Genomic DNA, 21121 nt, shown 5'->3' with positions numbered 1-21121 from the left:
ATATACTATAAAATAATTGAAGGTGCTAGTTATTTTCAAACTACTCTAACTACAAATAACAAACTATGGAATAGTTTATAAAATCCAAATACTTAGTGAAAGCAAGGATGCTGTAACATTCTCATATAAAGCTACTGAGAATATAAACCTCTCAAAGGCCCAGTGTGTTCTTTCTAAACCTTCATCATAATTCCACTTCTAGGGGCGCCTGGGTGGCGCAGTGGGTTAAGCCGCTGCCTTTGGCTCAGGTCATGATCTCAGGGTCCTGGGATCAAGTCCCGCATTGGGCTCTCTGCTCAGTGGGGAGCCTGCTTCCTCCTCTCTCTCTCTCTGCCTGCCTCTCTGCCTACTTGTGATCTCTCTCTGTCAAATAAATAAATAAAAATCTTTTAAAAAACATAATAATTCCACTTCTAGGTCTCTGTCCCTAAAAAGAAAATATGTTAACAAAAATTTATAGGTGTCCCAGTTATTGTCAGAAAAATTTCAAAACAAAATGTTAAGCAGCAAAGGAATGTTAAAAATTAAGACCCATCTGTATGATGTTATATTATGTAGCCCACTGAAATGTTTATAAAGAACTTTTGAAGAAACATAGTAAGTGAAAAAGAAATGAGAATACCAACATTTTTTTCCTTTGTTTTCATCCCATCCTTCCTTCCTCTGTGCTCTTTTGTTTTTCTTTTAAAGATTTTATTTATTTGACAGACAGAACACAAATAGTCAGAAAGGCAGGCAGAGAGAGAGAGGGAAACAGGCCCCCCAGCGAGCAGAGAGCCCGATGAGGGGCCCGATCCCAGGACCCTGGGATCATGAACAAGCCTAAGACAGAGGCTTTAACCCATTGAGCCACCTAGGAACCCCTCCTCTGTGCTCTTTATCTGAAAAGGAATTTGGCTCAAAGATTAATAGTGACTGTTCATAAATGGTGCTTATATGTGATTTTTCACTTTTCTTCTCTGTAGCTTTCAGTGTCCCTGTATTTTCTATAATAAACAAGTATTTTTAAAATGAGAAAACAAAATTTCAAAAAGAAAACACATATTAGGGGTGCCTGCGTGGCTCAGTTGGTTAAGCAACTGCCTTCAGTTCAGGTCATGATCCTGGAGTCCTGGGATCGAGTTCCACATCGGACTCCCAGCTTCGCAGGGAGTCTGCTTCTCCCTCTCACCTTCTACCCTCTCTTGCTCTTTCTTACTTCCTCCCTCTCTCTCAAATAAATAAATAAAATCTTAAAAAAGAAAAAAGAACTGGGCGCCTGGGTGGCTCATTGGGTTAAATAAAGCCTCTGCTTTTGGCTCCAGTCATGATCCCAGGGTCCTGGGATTGAGCCCCGCATCAGGCTCTCTGCTCAGCAGGGAGCCTGCCTCCTCCTCTCTCTCTGCCTGCCTCTCTGCCTACTTGTGATCTCTGTCTGTCAAATAAATAAATAAATCTAAAAAAAGAAAACACATTAGTCTCAAATTCCATTCTCAAGCATAAAAGTAAGTATATGTATTATTTTCCATTTAAAGATGAGGGAATTTCATCTGGGTGAAGACACCTGTACAAAGTAATACAATTAAGCAAGTAGCAAACCCATCCCAGGTCCCATGCACCCCATGCATTGGAAAGAAAATATACCAGATGGAATTTACTAATAAAGCCATACTCTATATAAAGAAGATACATTCAGAAGTCCTATCTTCCTAGGGATCAGACCTTGCAGCTCTACTCTGGCAAAATTAATTCCTTTCTTCATTATTATTTACTCGTGACTAGCTGCAATCAGATACTACCAAATAAAAACTTGCCTAACTGGATTCTGCTCTTTGCTGGGATGAGAATATTTTGTGATTTCAAGAATATGGAAGCCTGCCTTGATAAAGAACAAGAACCTGTTCTTTAGGAGAATGGGGCAGAACAGAGAAACAGAGACAGGCTTGGCACTGACTTCTAAAATTCCAGCTCCCCCTGTTTGTAACAGGATGGGGGATGGGAAGCAGCTTTGGTGAGTTGCAAACAAAAGTATCTAGCAAGGAGTTAACCCTTGCACACTGATACAATGGAAGCTATGTATTAAAAAGAATGACATGGCTACTTATATGGAAAGATCTGCAAGATGTTATTAAGGGGAAAAAAGGGAGAAGCTCAGAAATACGTATTTCATATATTCAACCACACACATATATATCTGTCTGAACATGTACTATGATTTTCTGGGAGAATTAAATAAACATCATTAGCAGTGGTTCCCTCTGGAGTTTGCGGCTGGGAAGGGGAGTGCTTGAAATAGTTTTATGTCTTTTCAGTTTAAAATATACACATATAGGGGTGCCTGGGTGGCTCAGTGGGTTGAGGCCTCTGCCTTCGGCTCAGGTTGTGATCTCAGGGTCCTGGGATCAAGTTCTGCATCGGGCTCTCTGCTCAGTGGGGAGCCTGCCTCCCCCCCACCGCCTGTCTCTCTGCCTACTTGTGATCTCTGTCAAATAAATAAATGAAAATTTTAAAAAATAATAAAATACACACAATATACCTCTCCCTTAGATTCAGCAGAGCCAAGGAGTCTTAAAATCACTCATCTGATGGATTGCATTAAACACTTGTGTGATTCTAGGAAAAAGCAAAGAGCGACTTTATCAAGTTCCATGATCACCTGATTGCTGACAAGAAACCTCCATAAATTCCAATATGCACACACACATTTTAAAACTTTCAAGATACTGTTTAATCAGTAGTTATAAGGCACATTTGTTAGACCTGCACTTCAACAATTACACAGACATCCCTTGAAGTTATTAAAGTTGTCAAAATATATAAAAACATTCAAGTAAGAGGTATGCAAACCAGCAGCATTTAACCGAAACAAAGATATTAGCATAAATCAGTATCGATTTTATAACAGGGAAAGAGCGGAGCTTCCATCTCACACATTTACAAACACACACACACACACACACACACACACACACACACACACACATCTTGACTGTCCTCAGAAGCATGGTAAAGGCAAAAACATCTCTATAAGTGTGCTTGGCAAAAATGCCAACAATTAGATTTTTTTTCAAGTGAGGACAGAGTGAACTTTTGATTACTCAAAATTCCATGATACTAGTTATTAGCTTGAAAAGCTCATCGGTCTCACAGGTACATAAATATCCAGTGTCAATACTAACTTTGGGGAAGAGGCGGAAAATGATCAGGCAAAGGGGCAAATACACAGAAATGTGTGTGCCACGGCAAGCTCGCTTTGCTTCTCGGAGCAAGGAATCATTCATTTTTGTGTAACGGAGGGTAGGGGTGATGGTGGGAAATACTGTTAGCAGCAGCTTTCTAAAACCTGTGCCAGCTTTAAACTCCAGGCTACTCCCTAGGAAAAGCTTTTGAGCCAGTGAACGGAAGGAAAACAGAAGAAAGGCTCACACAGTCTGTTACAAAGCTAAGTACTTTGGAAAAGATCCCGAAGACGTTAAGACGAGAACTGATTATGTGAAACAATAATTTAGGCTTATATTCAAAGGTTCAGAGCTATCAGTTTGGGGTAAGCTTATGATGAGGTATTTACTGCACCTTTTTTTTTTTTTTCCCTATAATGGAAACCCTGAAGCAATATTCTGCGTATTTTGTAAAATATAAAAGAGCCCTTAAAAAATGGGTATGTGCCTTGAAAATGCCAGGAGTCAGTGTACTCCAGGTCACTGGCACAGGCTGGTCTGAGGCTGCGACCCACAGCCCTCCAGCGCTCCTGCACATCAGCCCCATCCTCTGTGCACGTCCTCCCCTGCCCTTTCCAGCCTGGCTCCAAAGCGTGTAGTGTCCTTCAGAGATGGGGACCTCAGTGCAGCGAGGGAAATGGCATTTTGGAAGACTTGAAAGACAAACTTTGCCTCTTAGTTTTGATGACCCAGGGCCAGGACGGACCCAGCACCGGGGAGGCAGTTTCCCCCTGAGCACGAAGGCTGTAGCAAAATGCCCCCGGAGCTAAGACGTCAAGGTCCTAACAAGGTCACCAAAAACAACGCCACGACACCCGCACGAAGGGAGCCGCCTTCAGGAAAGACCTGAACTCCAGAAAAATATATTTTACAAGTTCCGCTCCAAACCCAGGTGGACTGTGTAGGCTCGGCTGGTCACAAGGTCAGCTTAACGAGCAGGTTGCTCATTGCCCATCCAGTCGGTTCTTCATATCCTTCTGGGCTTCTGTTAGTTTCTGGATCAGGTAACGCTTGTCACGACTTTCCTAAAGGCAGAAATCGGCGCAAGAACACATTCAATATATTTGAAAACAAATGTCTTCATTTCAACAAAATCAATTACCCGTCAGACTCGGGGTTAAGGATCCCAACCCCTGGACTGTGGTAACGGCCTCCAGACTGGTCAGCCTCTTGCTCTCTTGCCCCTCCACAGCCTCTTGTCCACAGAGGAGCCAAGAGTCTTTAAAAAAATAGACGTCAGACGGATGGGGCGCCTGGATGGCACAGTCGGTTGAGAGTCTGACTCCTGGTTTCTGCTGTGATTTCAGGGTCGTGAGACTGAGCCCCAAGTCGGGATCCGTACTCACTGTGGCGTCTGCTTGATATTCTCTCTCAAAATCTCCCTCGCACTGGCTCACGCACACGCTCTCTAAATAGGTAAATAATCTTAAAAAGAAATGTACATCAGACTGCTACTGTGATTGGTTTCCCATCACACTCAGAATTAAACCCAAACTTGTCACCAGAGCCCTCACACTGTGCCGTGACTCTAGCGGACAATCCAGCATCATCTTGACTCTCTGGCCATGCCACCTGTCCCTGGGAGTGGCCTCGCTGTCCCCTCTGCCTGTTACTCTCATCCCCGAGGCCTCCCACAATGGGCTCCTCGTCCTTCAAGTCTCAGCTCCAATGTCACCTCCTCCAAGAGGCCCTCCGTGACCACCATCTACAGCCCCGGAGGGCCGTTCCTCACCTAACTCTACCATCCGTGTTATCTTCACAGAGGCTCCCGCTACTGGAATTCATGGTTTCTCTGTAACTATTCAGCAGTCTCGTCTCCCTCTGTCACCACTGTATCCCAGCACAGTATGAGGGGCAGGCAGTGATCACTGTACACACTGAAGGCATGGACAAGCCCATGACTGCGTGAAGCTGGAGAAGGCCTGGCCCCAGTGCAGTTCTGGGAAGCAGTGGTGAGCCGCGCCACGGCATTCCATCCCCTCCCTGGGGAAAGCGCCACTCTCCTTTAGTTGTCCTGGATAGATGTCCCCAGCCATGACCCTCTGGACCTGCTCTTCCTTACCAGGGACAGCTGCTCTCGGAGCTGGACCACCACCCGCTTGTGCGCTCCGGCCAGGGCGATGAAGTAAAACATGATGAGGCTGTAACACAAGGAAGCGGTCACTAAGGAGTCTGTGGCAGCTGAAGGGCCGCTGGATAAACAACCCGGTCCATTTTGCCCAGAACAGGTTCACTTCTGTTAGGAAGAGAAAGAAAGAAGAGAGAGGGAGGAATGGACAGACAGGTGGAGGGGAAGGAAGAAAGGAAGAGAGGGAGGTAGGGAGGAAGGAAAAATCTGGGGTGTGACGTTCTGGGATCCAGCCCCGCACTGGGTGTAGAGATTACTTTAAAAAAAAAAAAAAATGGGAGGGAGAGAGGGAGGAAGAAAGGGATCTCTCCTAAGCAGAGGACATAAGAAACAGCCCCAGAGGGGTATTTAGTTAGCGGTGGTAGTAGAGACTGATGCATGCCTTGCTTTTTAAGTCAATATTAAAAGTTGTTGTTGTTCCCCTGGCACACACGGTATGACAGGGAAAGAGAAAGAGATGGTCCAGACAGCTCAGTATGGAAGGAACTGGCTGTGGATGATCACTTCCCCGGCCCCCGCTTCCTCATCTACAGCGAGGATAATACAGTAAAACCTGGGGACAACAAGCCTAGGATAATAGATCTTTGAATAAAAGCAACGGGCTGTTGGCTCCTGTCTTCTGTGTGGTCCCAGATCTCAGAACGGGGGTGGCTGAAGTTATTATCTTTGCGGACAGAGGCATGTGGAGTGGAGGGCGAGCCGCCAGGAAAACTGTAGGCAACCTCATTCCATTCCATGAAGGGGCGGTGGTTTCCTGTCTCATCCCCCCAGACAGGGCTGAGGAAGTCATGGAATCGCTCTTATCAATGATACTCTTCTGGAACACACTGTGGCCACAAGGCAAGAATGGCCAGATCAGGCAACTGCCATCAGATGGTGCCAGCCAAGCCATAGCTTGGAGTCAAACCCCCCAGGACAGAGTAGCTGGATCCTGAGGTACTCAGAATCCCAGGCTGACTGTCTGCCTAGCTTCCCCAAGCCATTTTATTAATCTCTATCAAAGGTATCCTACCTTTAGCAAATAAATTTTTCGGGTTCTCTTCTTGCATGGTGGTGGGGTTTTACTGTCAGACTATATCAAGAGATAATTGCAGTGATTTCATTACAGTTAATTCATGCCAGCTATAATCAATTCTAGTTATCTGTAGTAGTTACATTCCATAAAGCCTCCAGGAACACTGACCTAGTGACTTCTGAACCAGTGCCCCTAGGGGACGAACTGGGGTAGGTTCCTTGAGTCACCGGTCACAACATTCTTGTCAAATGATCAATACCCTATTTTATGTTTCTTATTTATTGAGAAAGTTATCAAAATATAACCTTGTTTCTGTTTAAAGACATCTTATTTAAATATTATTGTTGATCCCTTAACATTGAACCTGGCATCACCAGCGTTATCATGCATGCCTGAATGAAGCTTATCTAACTTACATATTTTCTTCACAGGGCACATCCCAAGCCCTCTTGCACCTAGGAATGACTAGAAGCCCTTCAGTATGCTTGGGGCCAATTTAAACAGGGAAATGACCCACCAAAAGCACAAAATGCAAGAAACCTGGCCCCACAGAGATCACAAAAGGACACTTACTTATAGTATGAGAGCTGAAACAAGAAGGCAGACTACTGAGCATTGTTCAAGTCTAGCCGGTAACATGTGTGCTATGGCATGAATGTTTGTGTGCCCCCCAGATTCATGTTTGAAATCCTAATCCCAAGGTGATGGTATTAGGAAGTGGGGCCTTTGGGAGGTGCTAAGGTCATGAGGACGGTGCCCCCATGAATGGGATTAGTGCCCTGATCAAAGGGACCCCAGAGAACTAGCTCATGCCATCTGCTATGTGAGGATATGAGAAGTCTGCAAGCCAGAAGACGGCTCTCACCTAACCACACAGATGGACACCCTGACCTTGGACTAGCAACCTCCAGAACTATAAGAAATAATTGGTTATAAGCCACCTAGTCTATGGTATTTTCTGTAAGCAGCAGCCCAAACAGACTAACATAGTGATTTTGGGGTGACTCCAATTTTTTGCCACTGGGTGCAAGTCCACAAATGACCATGAACTTGCCTCAAGCACTGATTTGGGGGTTACAAAATATTTTAGCAAGTAGGCATATTCATAACACAGACACAAAAAATGGAATCCATTAATAATCAGAACAGACTATAATTAAAACAACACCCAGCACATAGTAAGACCTCAATGTACATTTGTGATTAGAATTATTTTATTATTATTATTTTTTAATGTAGGCTCCACACCCAGGATGAAGCCTGATGTGGGGTTTGAATCCCTGACCCTGAGACTGAGACCTGAACTGAGATCAAGAGTTAGACACTTAGGGGCACCTGGGTGGCTCGGTCAGTTAAGCATCTGCCTTTGGCTCGGGTCGTGATCCCAGGGTCCCAGGATCGAGCCCTGAGTCGGGCTCCCTGTTGAGCAAGGAGCCTGCTTCTCCCTCTCCCTCTGCCTACCACTCCCCCTACTTGGATTCTTTCTCTCTCTGTCAAATAAATTTTTAAAATCTTAAAAAATTTTTAGATTTTTAAAGAAATTTTTAGAAATTGAATTTTTAGAAATTAAAAAAATTTTAGAATTTTTCAAATCTTAAAAAAAAAAAAAGAATCAGACACCAAATGAGCTACCCAGATGGCCCTAGAATTACTTTAACCCTCAAAATGAATCACTATGCAGAAAAGCTTCTTGTCACCTTGATATAGAATACCTGTCATTTACTGTGCCTTTACTAAGGGCCAGGTCCTCTGCTACCCATTTCACTATGTTAACTGTATTGCCTTCTTCTCACAACCCTATGAGGTATGTGCCATTCTTACCTCATTTTTCAGGTGAGGAAACTGAGGCACAGGGAGGACACATTCTATGTATAAGTAGTGGAGACAGGGTTCAAGCGCATGCTTCTAATTCAGTGCTCCTCTCTTTCCCAGTAATCACTTTCTTTATCAAAGTGCAAGTGATTTTGTAAATAATACTATTAATCAGCAATGGTTATTGGGTTTTTATGGCAGGCATTGGTCTAAGTGCTTTAGCTGCAGGATCTTTTTTTTTTTTTTTAAGATTTTATTTATTTCTTTGACAGGGAGTGAGAGAAGGAACACAAGCAGAGGGAGTGGGAGAGCGGAAAGCAGGCTTCCCGCACCCGATGTGGGGCTTGATCCCAGGACCCTGAGATCATGACCCGAGCCAAAGGCAGATGCTTAATCTCACTAGACCTGCTCAATAACCCTCTTAAAGAATCACAATTTTGGAGCCTCCAGGTGGCTTCCAACTCTTGGTTTTAGCTCAGGTCATGAGATCATGACATTTTAACTAGGAATTTCTAAAAATTCTCAAGGTCCTGAGATCAAGCCCTGTGGCAGACTCCGGCTCAGCACAGAGCCTGTTCGGGATCCTCGTCCTCTCCCTCTGCCCCTCCCCTGTTCACATGTGCATGCTTTCTCTCTCTCTCTCGCTCCCTAAATAAATACATAAAATCTTTTTTAAAAAATCACTATTATGATGCCCATTCTAAAAATGGGAGGGGGGGGAGAGAGAGCACACAAGCAGGGAGGGGGCAGAGGGAGAGGAGAGGTTCTGTAACTTATCAAGTGTAGCAGGCAAGCTTGCTACACTTGCTAAGTTAATGTTATCAGGTTCCCAATGTTTTGCATTATTGCCTTCTCCACGGGCCTGCACGGAAAATACTTGCAAGGGTCCAGGCGGTTCTTACTCACCAGATGATCATGAAGAAAGGCACTGCGAAGGCTTCCGATGTGACGCCATAGACCAGGGACTGCAGAGAGCTGGGAAAGGTGCTCACTGTCTTGGGGACCACCTCCCACGTGGTGTTGAAGTTGGTGAACGGCCCACAGGCTTTCGAGGAAGGGATGCTGCCAAGACATAGACCCAGGGGCTCAGGGCGAGGCACCGAGCACAGGCTGAGCATCTGTCCTCTCACACCCACTGTTACCAGTGACCCGAGAGGAACTGCCTGGTCTTACGGGCCGAATGGAATATTCTGGTCAAAAACGCTGACGCTGAAACTTCATCTAGTCTCTAGACTGACTTTCAGGTCACAGGAAATTTAGCACAGAAGAGTAAGTTAAATGGCACTGTGAGGTAACAATGTGATTTTATTCACCGATCTCTTAATTTGGAGGTGAGGAAACTGTTGTGGACTCTGCAAAGAATCAAAGATTCTGTTAAATGAATTAATTTTTTAAAAAATATGCTCCACACCCAACATGGGGCTAGAACTCACGACCCTGAGATCAAGAGTCATATGCTCCACCAACGGAGCCAGCCAGGCGCCCTTCAAGAATCCAAGATTAAAAGAGCCAGCTTGGCTGGCTTGGTCAGATGAGAATACAAGCCATGATTTCAGTCAGGGTCAGGAGTCCGAGCCCCACACTGCATATAGAGATTACTTAAAATAAAATTAAAGGAGAGTAAGGAGACATAGCAATTAAAAGCAATGGGTAGGGGCGCCTGGGTGGCTCAGTGGGTTAAGCCTCTGCCTTTGGCTCAGGTCATGATCTTGGGGTCCTGGGATCAAGGCCCACATTGGGCTCTCTGCTCAGCGGGGAGCTGCTTCCCCCTCTCTCTCTCTGCCTACTTGTGACCTCTTTCTCTCTGTCGAATAAATAAATAAAATCTTAAAAAAAAAAAAAAAAGCAATGGGTAAAACATGAAAGATCCTCATTTTAAAAACAAGGCCATAAAAGACTATCTGGGGACAAATGGAGAAATTTGAAAATGGCAGAAATATTAGTATTAATTACATCGAATAATGTTATTGCAGATGTGTGAGAAGGAGGATGCTTATTTTTAGAAGCTGCACGCTCAAGTATTTAGCTCCAATTTTCTGTGCACCCCCATATCTCAAGATGGGGGTGGCTGAGGTTATTATTGAGGTATGCCGTGGTGTCCATAACAATCTCAAATGGGTCATGACAGCCATAAAAAATGTAGGTGCAGAGAGAGAGAGAAAACAAATGCAGCGAAATCAAAATGTTAACAACTGGGACATCTAGTTGAAGGGTATAGGAGTCTTCACTGTTGCTATTTTTTCAAATTTTTCAAAATAAAAAGTAAGGAAAAATCAAAATTACAATGGAAAAATTTTGTCATTAAGACCTACAAAGGGGCACCTGGGTGGCTCAGTGGGTTAAAACCTCTGCCTTCGGCTCAGGTCATGATCCCGGGGTCCTGGGATCGAGCCCCGCGTCAGGCTCTCTGCTCAGTGGGGAACCTGCTTCCTCCCCTTTCCTCTCTCTGCCTGCCTCTCTGCCTCCTTGTGGTCTGTCAAATAAATAAAATCTTAAAAAAAAAAAAAAAGATTAAGAAAAAAAGACCTACAAAGAAAAAAAAAAAGACCTACAAAAAACTCCCTATATTCACATCACAAAGATCCGTGTGTATGATTTTCCATTGCAGCCCAACTTTATGGGTTAAAAAACACTCTGGGAAGGGGCACCTGGGTGGCTCAGTGGGTTAAGCCGCTGCCTTCAGCTCAGGTCATGATCTCGGGGTCCTGGGATTGAGCCCCACATCGGGCTCTCTGCTCAGTAGGGAGCCTGCTTCCCTCCCTCTCTCTCTGTCTACTTGTGATCTCTACCTGTCAAATAAATAAATAAAATCTTAAAAAAAAAAACAAAACACCACTCTGGGAAGCAATCTAACTATTCCTTAAGGAAATGGATGAACAATTTATGATCTATTCATAAAACAGAATGCTAAAAAAAAAACACTGAAAGAGACACAGAGATCTGAAAAGACTGGTTCCCAGGCAGAAACTAAGTAGTTGGGAAATAGGACTGGAAAATGAATTCCCGGGATGCCTGGGTGGCTCGGTTGGTTGGACGACTGCCTTCGGCACAGGTCATGATCCCGGAGTCCCGGGATCGAGTCCCACATCAGGCTCCCAGCTCCATGGGGAGTCTGCTTCTCTCTCTGACCTTCTCCTTGCTCATGCTCTCTCTCACTGTCTCTCTCTCAAATAAATAAATAAAATCTTTAAAAAAAAAATGAATTCCCATCATATACTCTTATACTTTTTGAATTTTGTGTCATGTGAATGTATGTATTATATAAAAAAAGTCAAAGTTAAAAAACATTTTAAAACAATGAGAGTTCTATATATGTTGGTATGGAAAAGGGCACAATATAAAATTAAGTGGAAAAAAAAAAAGCAGTCAATCAGAGTTACAGCATTATTCCATATGTGTCTTTTAAAAATAAATACATTGTTCATATGAATTTCTGGAAGTATCAATAAAATATTAATAGTGGTTACTTTGGCAGAATAGGACCAAGAAGGAATGATGAGGGACACTTTTTTTCTCTTTAATTTATACTCTTTTGTACTGTTTGACTTTTTATATAACATCTATTATTATAACAAGAAACAATAAAAATATATATACTCAAACTGGTTAAAAAACAAAATCTGGGGCGCCTGGGTGGCTCAGTGGGTTAAGCCGCTGCCTTCGGCTCAGGTCATGATCCCAGGGTCCTGGGATCGAGCCCCACATCGGGCTCCCTGCTCAGCGGGGAAGCCTGCTTCCTCCTCTCTCTCTCTGCCTGCCTCTCTGCCTACTTATAATCTCTATCTGTCAAATGAATAAATAAAATATTAAAAAAAAAAAATCTGACAGTTCAAAGTTTAAGAATTTCAATTTAAAGATGAAGAAATGAAATTGCATGAGAATAAATCAGAGAGATTGGTAAACTATAACCCATGGGCCAAATCTGAACCATCATCTGTTTTTTATAAATAAAGCTTTATTGGAACACAGTCATGCCCATTAGTTTGTATACTGTCTGTGGCTGCTTTCATAATGTCACAAGACAGTTAAACAGTTGCTACTGACACTATATGGCCCACAAAGCCTAAACATTTAGGCTTGCCCTTTACAGAAAATGTTTAATGGCCTTTGATATAAATGGCTATACTCCTAGGAAGTAGGGTCACTGGAGTTTGAAACCCCAATTTTTGATCCTTAGTCTTAAGCATTTCTACTCTTACCGAATTCTACACTACACTCTATATTCCTTGTGGCATGTCTGAATCATCTCTATACTCCTAGCACCTAGCACAGTGCTTGTCACACTGAAGACACTCCAGGTCTTCTTATTTTTGTAACCAGAAACGAACGAGATTAGAAGAGAGGTCCCAGGCAAAGAGAGTAGGGCAGGACAGACCTGCTGGTACTCTCTAGAACAAGTGCAATAGTGTAAGCCCAGCTTCTGGAAGTGGACCAGGACATTCCAGCATCCAGAGAGGGATTCCAAAACAAAGGTGGGCCTGGCCAAACCAGGAGTGACTTACCGACTTCTGTAGATGGAACCTCATGAGGAAAGCCAGGAAAGAATTCAAGGGATCCTTGAATAGAAAAGAGGGATGTCCCAAGAAGCAAACAAATGTTCTAGAAAACAGAGTCATATTTACCGTGCCATGCTGATTGTCAGAGGTATTATGGCCAAACACAACCCGATCAACAACACCAACAAGAAGAAGAAATTAGAATTGGAAGCTCTGAACTGCCTGGGGGAGGGTCGGCAGGTATAAAGAAGACTCATCTAAAGGGAGAGAAGGAAAGAGAAAAAAAAGTAAGAGTCTAACTTCCTTGAAGATCAACGAGCCCATTCATGGTGGGAATGTAAACGGGTAGGAATTTTCCAGAGGGTAGTCAGCAATCTAGATCAAAATGAAACATGATTCATCCAGACCCTCGACCCTGGAGAAATTCATCCCAATGAGAAAACAGAATAAAGGGGCCAAAATACATGGACATGGATGTTTACTGCTGCAGGTGCTCATGTGTGGGGGTAACTGGAAGCAACCAAAATAGCCATCAACAGGGGCTGCTTGAAGGGTCAAGAGCATCTGTACAGTGAGATACTGGGGAACGCTTCGAGAGGGTGAGAGAGCTCTACGTCCCGATGGCACTGTGAAATGTGCCCTATGATCTCATTTACGTTTTTGGTTTTTGTTTTTGTTTTAAATTTGACAGAGAGATAGATCACAGGTAGACAGAGAGGCAGGCAGGGGCGGGGTAGGGGGAAGCTGGCTCCCCGCCAAGCAGGGAGCCGTTGCGGGGCTCAATCCCAGGACTCTGGGATCATGCCCTGAGCCGAAGGCAGAGGCTTTAACCCACTGAACCACCCAGGCACCCCCTCATTTACGTTTTTTAAAAAGTATTCTTCATAGGATTTTAAATATGCATTAAATGGATCTATGCTAACAAGACCAAGAGAGATTTTGTTTGAATTTTTTATAAGCATATTTATTCTTCCTCTGTATTAAAAACAAATATTTCCAGGGTGCTTGGGTGGCTTAGTCAGTGAAGCAGCTGTTTTTGGCTCAGGTCATGATCTTGGGGTCCTGGGATCCAGCCCCATGTTGGGCTCTCTGCTCAGCAGGGAGTCTGCTTCTTCCTCTGCCCCTCCTCCTGCTCTGTCACTCTCTCTCTCTCATGCTCTTTCTCTCTCTCAAATAAATAAATAACATCTTTTTAAAAAATAAAAAAATAAAAGCAAATTTTCTACCAAGGTGAAAAAGACTTGTGGAAACATCAAATGGAAAGGAGTGACGGGTACATTTATAGGCATACAATTTTTCCTTAATATTTTTAGAGACTACGTTACTGGGAGGGGGCCTCAAGCTGCTCTTACCTCAGCAGTAGCCAGAAAATCTTGTGAGCTGGACAGCAATAAGCGCCAGGGACCCCTGGTGTCCTATTCAGGGGTGGCTGGCTGGTCTGGCTTATGGTGTCACAATTCAGCCCAGTGCCCATGACCTACTCTATTACCCCCACATGTCTTTACTAAGCCACACACCAGAAAAGCACTGGGTGACCAATATTTTCAGGGAAAGGAAAAAGTTCTAAGTTTTCTGACATCTATCTCTCCTTTGGTGCTTTCAACCAACTCAAGTTTCCACATGAAAGCACCAGAACATTCTTCAAAGGCCAAAACATCTGGGTTGGAAATACAGCCCAATTCAAGGTGCTGCTTACCTAAGGATTAAATAGCTTAGGCCCTCGAGTGAAGTAAATCTGGAGTCACTTGTAAGCTGTGTGACCTGGGGCTACTTACTTAACCTCTCTGAACTTCAGCTTTCTGATTTGTAAAATCAAAAGATGAGTGTAAGCATTCCATGATGACCTGTGTAAAGTGTTCAGCAGAGTGGGGGCACATGGTATTCTTACAACTGTTTTTACTATCATTATTTATTTTTTTTAAAGATTTTATTTATTTATTTGACAGAGAGATCACAAGTAGGCAGAGAGGCAGGCAGAGAGAGAGAGAGGAGGAAGCAGGCTCCCTGCTGAGCAGAGAGCCCGATGCGGGACTCGATCCCAGGACCCTGAGATCATGACCTGAGCTGAAGGCAGTGGCTTAACCCACTGAGCCATCCAGGCGCCCTGTCATTATTATTAATGCTATTATTAGTACCTCCATTTCTGAATCCTTAGGGCTTGGCATAATAGGTAATAAGCAAGCGTGGGGCCTGTTAACAGAGGGCAACTCCAGAAGAAGGGTTGAAAGTTACTGTATACATGTCTGTATATAGTTTATAAAGGTTTTTTTTTTTTAAGATTTATTTATTTGTTTTGAGAGAGAGCGCCTGGGGTGTGCGGGCAGGGGCAGAAGGAGAGACAGAGAGAATCTTAAGTAGACTATACTGAGTCTGGAGCCCGATGCGGGGCTCGATCTCATGACCCTGAGATCAGGACCTGAGCCGAAACCAATGCTCAATTGACTATGCCACCCAGGCACGCCTGTCTATAATTTAATAGTGAGCATATATTGCCTCAATAATAATAATAACAACAGCTCAGTTAATAAGCCCAGATCAATTAGTCATTCACAGAGCACTCTACCCAATAAGCACTTAATTCAGCCACAATGCTTGGGGCCTGTGAGCCATTTGAGGAGTGACACAAATACTTGAGACCTGAAAATAAATATATCGGCTCCAACATCCAAATGGAAAATGATAAAACTTAATTTAATAGATGTTTTGTGAAACATCACCAAAATATGCCACTGCCCACTGGATGGCTCAATTGTGGCTCCCCTCTTTAGACAGATACTTACAAAAACAACATTTAAATCATAGGGGCAAAAGAAAGTCTTAACAAAACTCTCAAAATTATAAAGATGTAGAAATCCATCCCAAGTCTTTTTTCCAGAATAAAAATACACACCAAATAAGGGATGTAATTTTGATAAGTCTGATGGGATGTGTGGGGGGGGTGCTGTAGACACACAACCTGCTGAATGCCTTGGGAGATCAAGAATAGTCCAGAATAGGAGCTCCCCCTACCCCTGCTCTCCTTACCTCTTTCACATAAAAGATGATAATGAACTTCAAGGTTGCAATGGCAGGGAGAAGCGGTGAGAAAAAAGCTCCAATCCAGCAAATGGTCTGCCCATAGACGATCCCCAGGACATTATCGGGAATGGCGAATTCCTGTTGTCCCCAGCACTGAATCAGCTTCCAAGAAGAACAGTAGGTCACCAGGAGCCTGGACACGAACGGGACAATATGTCACCTGGACTGCCAGTGCCTGCCATGACCACAGAACCACATCTACCCTATCAAGGCTGTTTCTACACACATTTCTCATGCCTTATAATTTGTCAGGGTAGCCCCTCCTGATGGGCATTTAGGTTGTCTCCAGTGTCTTTGCTGATATGTGGCACTCTACAGTGAGTGACTGTGTGTGTTAATCTCAGGCCCCTGGTCCCAGGGGGCCAGATGAGTTAGACAAGGTTCATTTTCCTCATTGGGAATGTGGGGGAATTTTAACCCAACGTACTTCACCAGGTTGTGGTGACAACGGATGACACAGGCAGTCGCTATGCTCGTTTGCCACTCAGCCCAAACAGTAACGTGCATTCACACAGAAAATGGCTTATGAGAACCCTACCACCTAGCTTGCCACTTCTCGGAATCCTACATTCTCTCCCTCTGCCCCTCCTGTCACCAACCCCCAACTCTCTCTCAAAATATAAAAAAATAGGGGCGCCTGGGTGGCTCAGTGGGTTAAGCCGCTGCCTTCGGCTCGGGTCATGATCTCGGGGTCCTGGGATCGAGTCCCGCATCGGGCTCTCTGCTCAGCGGGGAGCCTGCTTCCTCCTCTCTCTCTCTCTGCCTCTCTGCCCACTTGTGATTTCTCTCTGTCAAATAAATAAATAAAATCTTAAAAAAAAAAAATAAAAAATAAAAAAATAATGAAAAATAGAGTCTCCTGGGTGGCACAGTCAGCACGAAGCATAAATAACTTGCCCAAGGTCACATGACCAGCAAGTGGCAGTGCTGGGGCGTGAACCTGGAGGGTCTCCCCTGACAGTAGCTGTGCTGATGGCCAGAAGCCATCTCCATGGGAAGCATAGCCTTTCAAGGGGGCACCTAATGGACTATGGGGTCAATGGCCTAAAGGCAACTGTAAGTCTTTGGATGGTTGTCAGTGATTTCTGTGAACTGAAGAGCAGCTGTGATGGGAGCCTCCACTGGGGATATGAAAAGGACTGGAAGGGGTAGGCGGAAATCAGAGGGGTACCCCTCATACTTACTTTCTGGGAAAATCCACAAAAAGCGTCACAGCCAAGATGATGATGAGGTCAAAGATCATCAGCTTGTACATTTCCTGCCCAACCTGGGTCTCCCAGCACTGAAACCAAAGAGATCAAGAGAAAATGAGGCCCAACATGGGGCAGAGAAAGCCAGGTTCTCACACTCCTTCCAATAGCCCTGTCCACCCTCAGATTCTGCTGCCTCTGGAGGCCATCCGCTGACGCTCCTCCGAGATGCAGCACACACTCTGGTGTTCAAGCTACAGAAGGGCCTGCTGTGTGAGACTCGGCTACACAGCAGGAAAGCAGATCAGGTGGGATTCAAACCCATAGCTTTGAGGGCTGTTCTCTTGACTTTGAGCCTGTCATACACCTCCCCCCTGCCAATTACCGCCCCCTGCAGGACGCCCCCATCCCTGCAGGCTCACCGGGTAGAGTTTCTGGTTGTAGCCACACAGCTCACAGGCGTAGTTATCACAGGATGTAATCTTGGAGCCCAGGGTGAACACCAGCACACAGATGGTAGCCAGTCGCATAAAGACACACCTGCGGGGGGGGGGGGGAAGGGTAGGGGAAGAGGCCTCAGGGCAGGCTGGCTACCTGGAACTAAGGCTAGAGAGCAGAAAACCTTCAAACCAAACCCACAAATAATCAGACAGTTTCTGTTTGGGATTCTGAGAACATTCTAGAAATGGATAGCAGCGCTGGTGGCACAGCATGGGGAATGTACTTAATGCCACAGGACTGTACACTTACAAATGTCTAGGGGCACCTGGGTGGTTTAGTCAGTTAAGTAAGTGTCTGACTGTTGATTTATGATCTCAGGGTCCTGGGATCAAGTCCCATATCACGCTCCGTGCTCAGCATGGAGTCTGCTTGAAATTCTCTCTCTTTCTCCCTCTGCCCCTCTCCCGCTTGTGCATGCACTATAAATAAATAAATAAATTTGAATTTTTTTTAAATTTTTAATTTTAATTTTAATTTTTTAAAGATTTTATTTATTTGAGAGAGAAGAGGTGAGAGGGAGCAATAGAGCAAAGCAAGGGGAGCAGCAGGCTGTGGGAGAGGGAGAAGCAAGCTCCCTGTTGAGCAAGGTGCCCGATGCAGGGCTGGATCCCAGGAGTGGGATCATGAGCTGAGTGGAAGGCAGACACTCAGCACCCTAAGTATTTTTTTTTTACTGTCTACAATGGGGGCACCTGGGTGGCACATTCAGAGGAGCATGTAGTCTCAAGGTTGTGAGTTCTAGTCGCATACTGGGTGAGGAGATTACATAAAAACAAAATCTTTTTTTAAAAATGTCTAAAATGAAGGGGCACCTGGTGGCTCAGTGGTTTAGGCCTCTGCCTTTGGCTCAGGTTGTGGTCTTGGGGTCCTGGGGTCGAGCCCCACGTCGGGCTCCCTGTGGGAGCCAGCTCTCTCAACAGGGAGGCAGCTTCCCCCCTGCCCAAACCCGGCCTGCCTCTCTGCCTACTTGTGTGATCTGTCTGTCAAATAAATAAACAAAATCTAAAAAGCAAAAAAAAAAAATGATAAAAAGATGGAAAATAAATAAATAAAAAATGTCTAAAATGGTAATTTTATGTTATATACATATTTTGCTACAATTTTTTTTAAACGGTAAGGGAAAAAACAATGAGAAAGCTGGGAATTCCTGAACCCATGATGTTATAGCCACACTACAGAACATGATGCATTGCTGAAGGGAACTAATGGAATCTTTTAAGTATGAGCTTTGAGTGACGTCTGATATACTGAGAAGGGGAAAAAGCATGTTACGGAGTGTCACTTATATATGATCTTGTTTCTCAAAGAACATAAAATGGGCGAGTAAACACCAGGAAACCCACAGATGAGGGCTCTCTTGGGAAGCAGGATTCGAGACAGGAGGGCAGAGTGAGCTAACTTTTTTGAAAGGTGTTTTTCTATTGTTGGGCTATTAAAAAAAATGAAATATGAAAAAGTGGGGGGAAAAGCAAAGCCACACATCTGCTCATTCTTCTCATTACGTAGCATGCCACCTGACAGCCTATTCCTCCTGCTGGAATTCAAGGAACCAGCACCACTCAGGAGGGGTCCATAACTAAAGATGGAATCGAATAAAAAGTCAGAATCTACACTGTAGTTTATAGCAACTGTGGGCAACAGAATGCAGAACACAAAGAAACAATGAATTAAATCCACACGAGGGGACATGCTACAGGACAAATGTTCATTTCTTCCACAAATCCATGGCCTAATGAAAGGGGTAGGGGATCTTAAAAGAGTAAAGGGGGCTTAAGAGACATAACCACCAAACGTAGCATGTGGCCTTTGTCTGGATCCTGCTTTGAACCAACTAATACTGGAAAGTCCTTTGCAACTTCATTGGGAACTGACTTAATTTTATGAGGTGTGATGATGGTCTGTTAAGGGGGGATAAAGGTGAAAAAAGATTTGCTTAAAATAATCCAGCTAAAGTTGGGGGCGGGGACAGATGAAACAAGATCCGCAAATGGTTGGTAATGATCAAAACTAAGTGATGGAAGTTCTATTTTTAATTTCTTGAGGAATCTCCACACTGTTCTCCAAAGAGGCTGCACCAACCTGCATTCCCACCAACAGTGTAAGAGGGTTCCCCTTTCTCCACATCCCCTCCAACACCTGCAATGCACTCCTGGGTATTTACCCCAAAGATACAGATGTCGTGAAAAGAAGGGCCATCTGTACCCCAATGTTTATAGCAGCAATGGCCACGGTCACCAAACTGTGGAAAGAACCAAGATGCCCTTCAACGGATGAATGGATAAGGAAGATGTGGTCCATATACACCATGGAGTATTATGCCTCCATCAGAAAGGATGAATACCCAACTTTTGTAGCAACATGGACGGGACTGGAAGAGATGATGCTGAGTGAAATAAGTCAAGCAAAGAGAGTCAATTATCATATGGTTTCACTTATTTGTGGAGCATAACAAATAGCATGGAGGACAAGGGGAGTTAGAGAGGAGAAGGGAGTTGAGGGAAATTGGAAGGGGAGGTGAATCATGAAAGACTATGGACTCTGAAAAACAATCTGAGGGGTTTGAAGTGGTGGGGGGGTGGGAGGTTGGGGTACCAGCTGGTGGGTATTATAGAGGGCACGGATTGCATGGAGCACTGGGTGTGGTGAAAAAATAATGAATACTGTTATGCTGAAAATAAATAAATTTAATTTAAAAAATAAATAAATAAAGAAGTTCTACTACAATTTAAAAACAAAACAAAATAAGTGATGGGCATACGGAGGCTTATTATACCTTCCATTTCTGTTTGGAATTTTCCAAAATAAAGTTTTTTAAAAAAATACAAATGCCATCTGAGGCATGAAACACTCTATTTCACACAGTCCCCAGCTGGTCCTCTAAACTTAACTTGTGTTAGCTCCCTAGACCCTGCTTTACAGCTGTCCTTTCTTTTTCTTTTCTTTTTTTTTTTTGAAAGATTTTATTTATTTATTCATTTATTTGACAGAGAGAGAGAAAGAGAGAGAGAGAGAAGGAACACAAGCAGGGGGAATGGGAGAGAGAGAAGCAGGCTTCCTGCTGAGCAGGGAGCCCAACACGGGGCTCGATCCCAGGACACCGGGATCATGACCTGAGCTGAAGGCAGACACTTAACAACTGAGCCACCCAGGTGCCCCTCTTTTTTTCTCTTTAAGAAACTGAGTGTTTATTTCGAATGAGAAGAGACAGTCCAACAAATTATAAGCAGTCAGCTACCGTACACCCAGTCAGTGACCTGGCAACACTTTCTCGGCCTTACTATCCCAGCAGATGCCGCAGGTTCCTGGTCAATGCACTTGTAAGTCTCCTCCCCTCTCCTCCCAAGACCCATGCACGGGGGCTAGCGAGGTGGGAGCATGGGGAGTTGACGCCTCCGGGAGCCGGCCACCCTTATGAAGTACAGGACAGACACCTTGGTGGGTAGGAACTCACTATATAGATATAATCTATATCCCACCCAAACACCCAGTTTCCTGGTAGGGCCGAGCCCCGGCTGCCAACAGCCCCAATAAGATACGCTTTATCAGCTGCCTTCCCTTTGCTGTCTCATTTCCTCATTTCCCTGCTGGCATACTGTCATTCCTAACATCTTCTGAGCAATCCCAGGGCCCCACCTTACGCCCTCAGCTGTCGATGTGCTAATACGTGAACCAAAAATATAATACCACTGAGTACATGCTTAAGT

General features: G+C 44.3%; 1 protein-coding gene across 4 annotated transcripts in view; it reads right to left on the bottom strand.

Moving 5' to 3' along the window:
* Nucleotides 1–2683: 2683 nt before the first annotated feature.
* The window catches only part of TMC7 (transmembrane channel like 7), a 53311-nt gene continuing 34873 nt past the window's right edge, over nt 2684–21121 (bottom strand). Inside the window, exons 10-16 of one of the 4 annotated variants that reach the window (XM_082714020.1) lie at nt 17339–17456; nt 16911–17008; nt 15673–15859; nt 12775–12905; nt 9059–9214; nt 5260–5338; nt 2684–4222 (exon numbers count right to left, since the gene is read on the bottom strand). In XM_082714020.1, the coding sequence (XP_082570146.1) occupies nt 4142–4222; nt 5260–5338; nt 9059–9214; nt 12775–12905; nt 15673–15859; nt 16911–17008; nt 17339–17456 (850 nt within the window). In that variant the 3' untranslated portion in view covers nt 2684–4141. The other 3 variants (XM_082714022.1, XM_082714021.1, XM_082714023.1) reach the window with 3 other exon arrangements.

Source organism: Mustela nivalis (assembly GCF_964662115.1).
Source record: "Mustela nivalis genome assembly, chromosome: 19".
Classification (NCBI taxonomy): domain Eukaryota; kingdom Metazoa; phylum Chordata; class Mammalia; order Carnivora; family Mustelidae; genus Mustela; species Mustela nivalis.
Note: the sequence above shows the minus strand (reverse complement) of the source record. Positions and strands in the feature narration are given on the sequence as shown.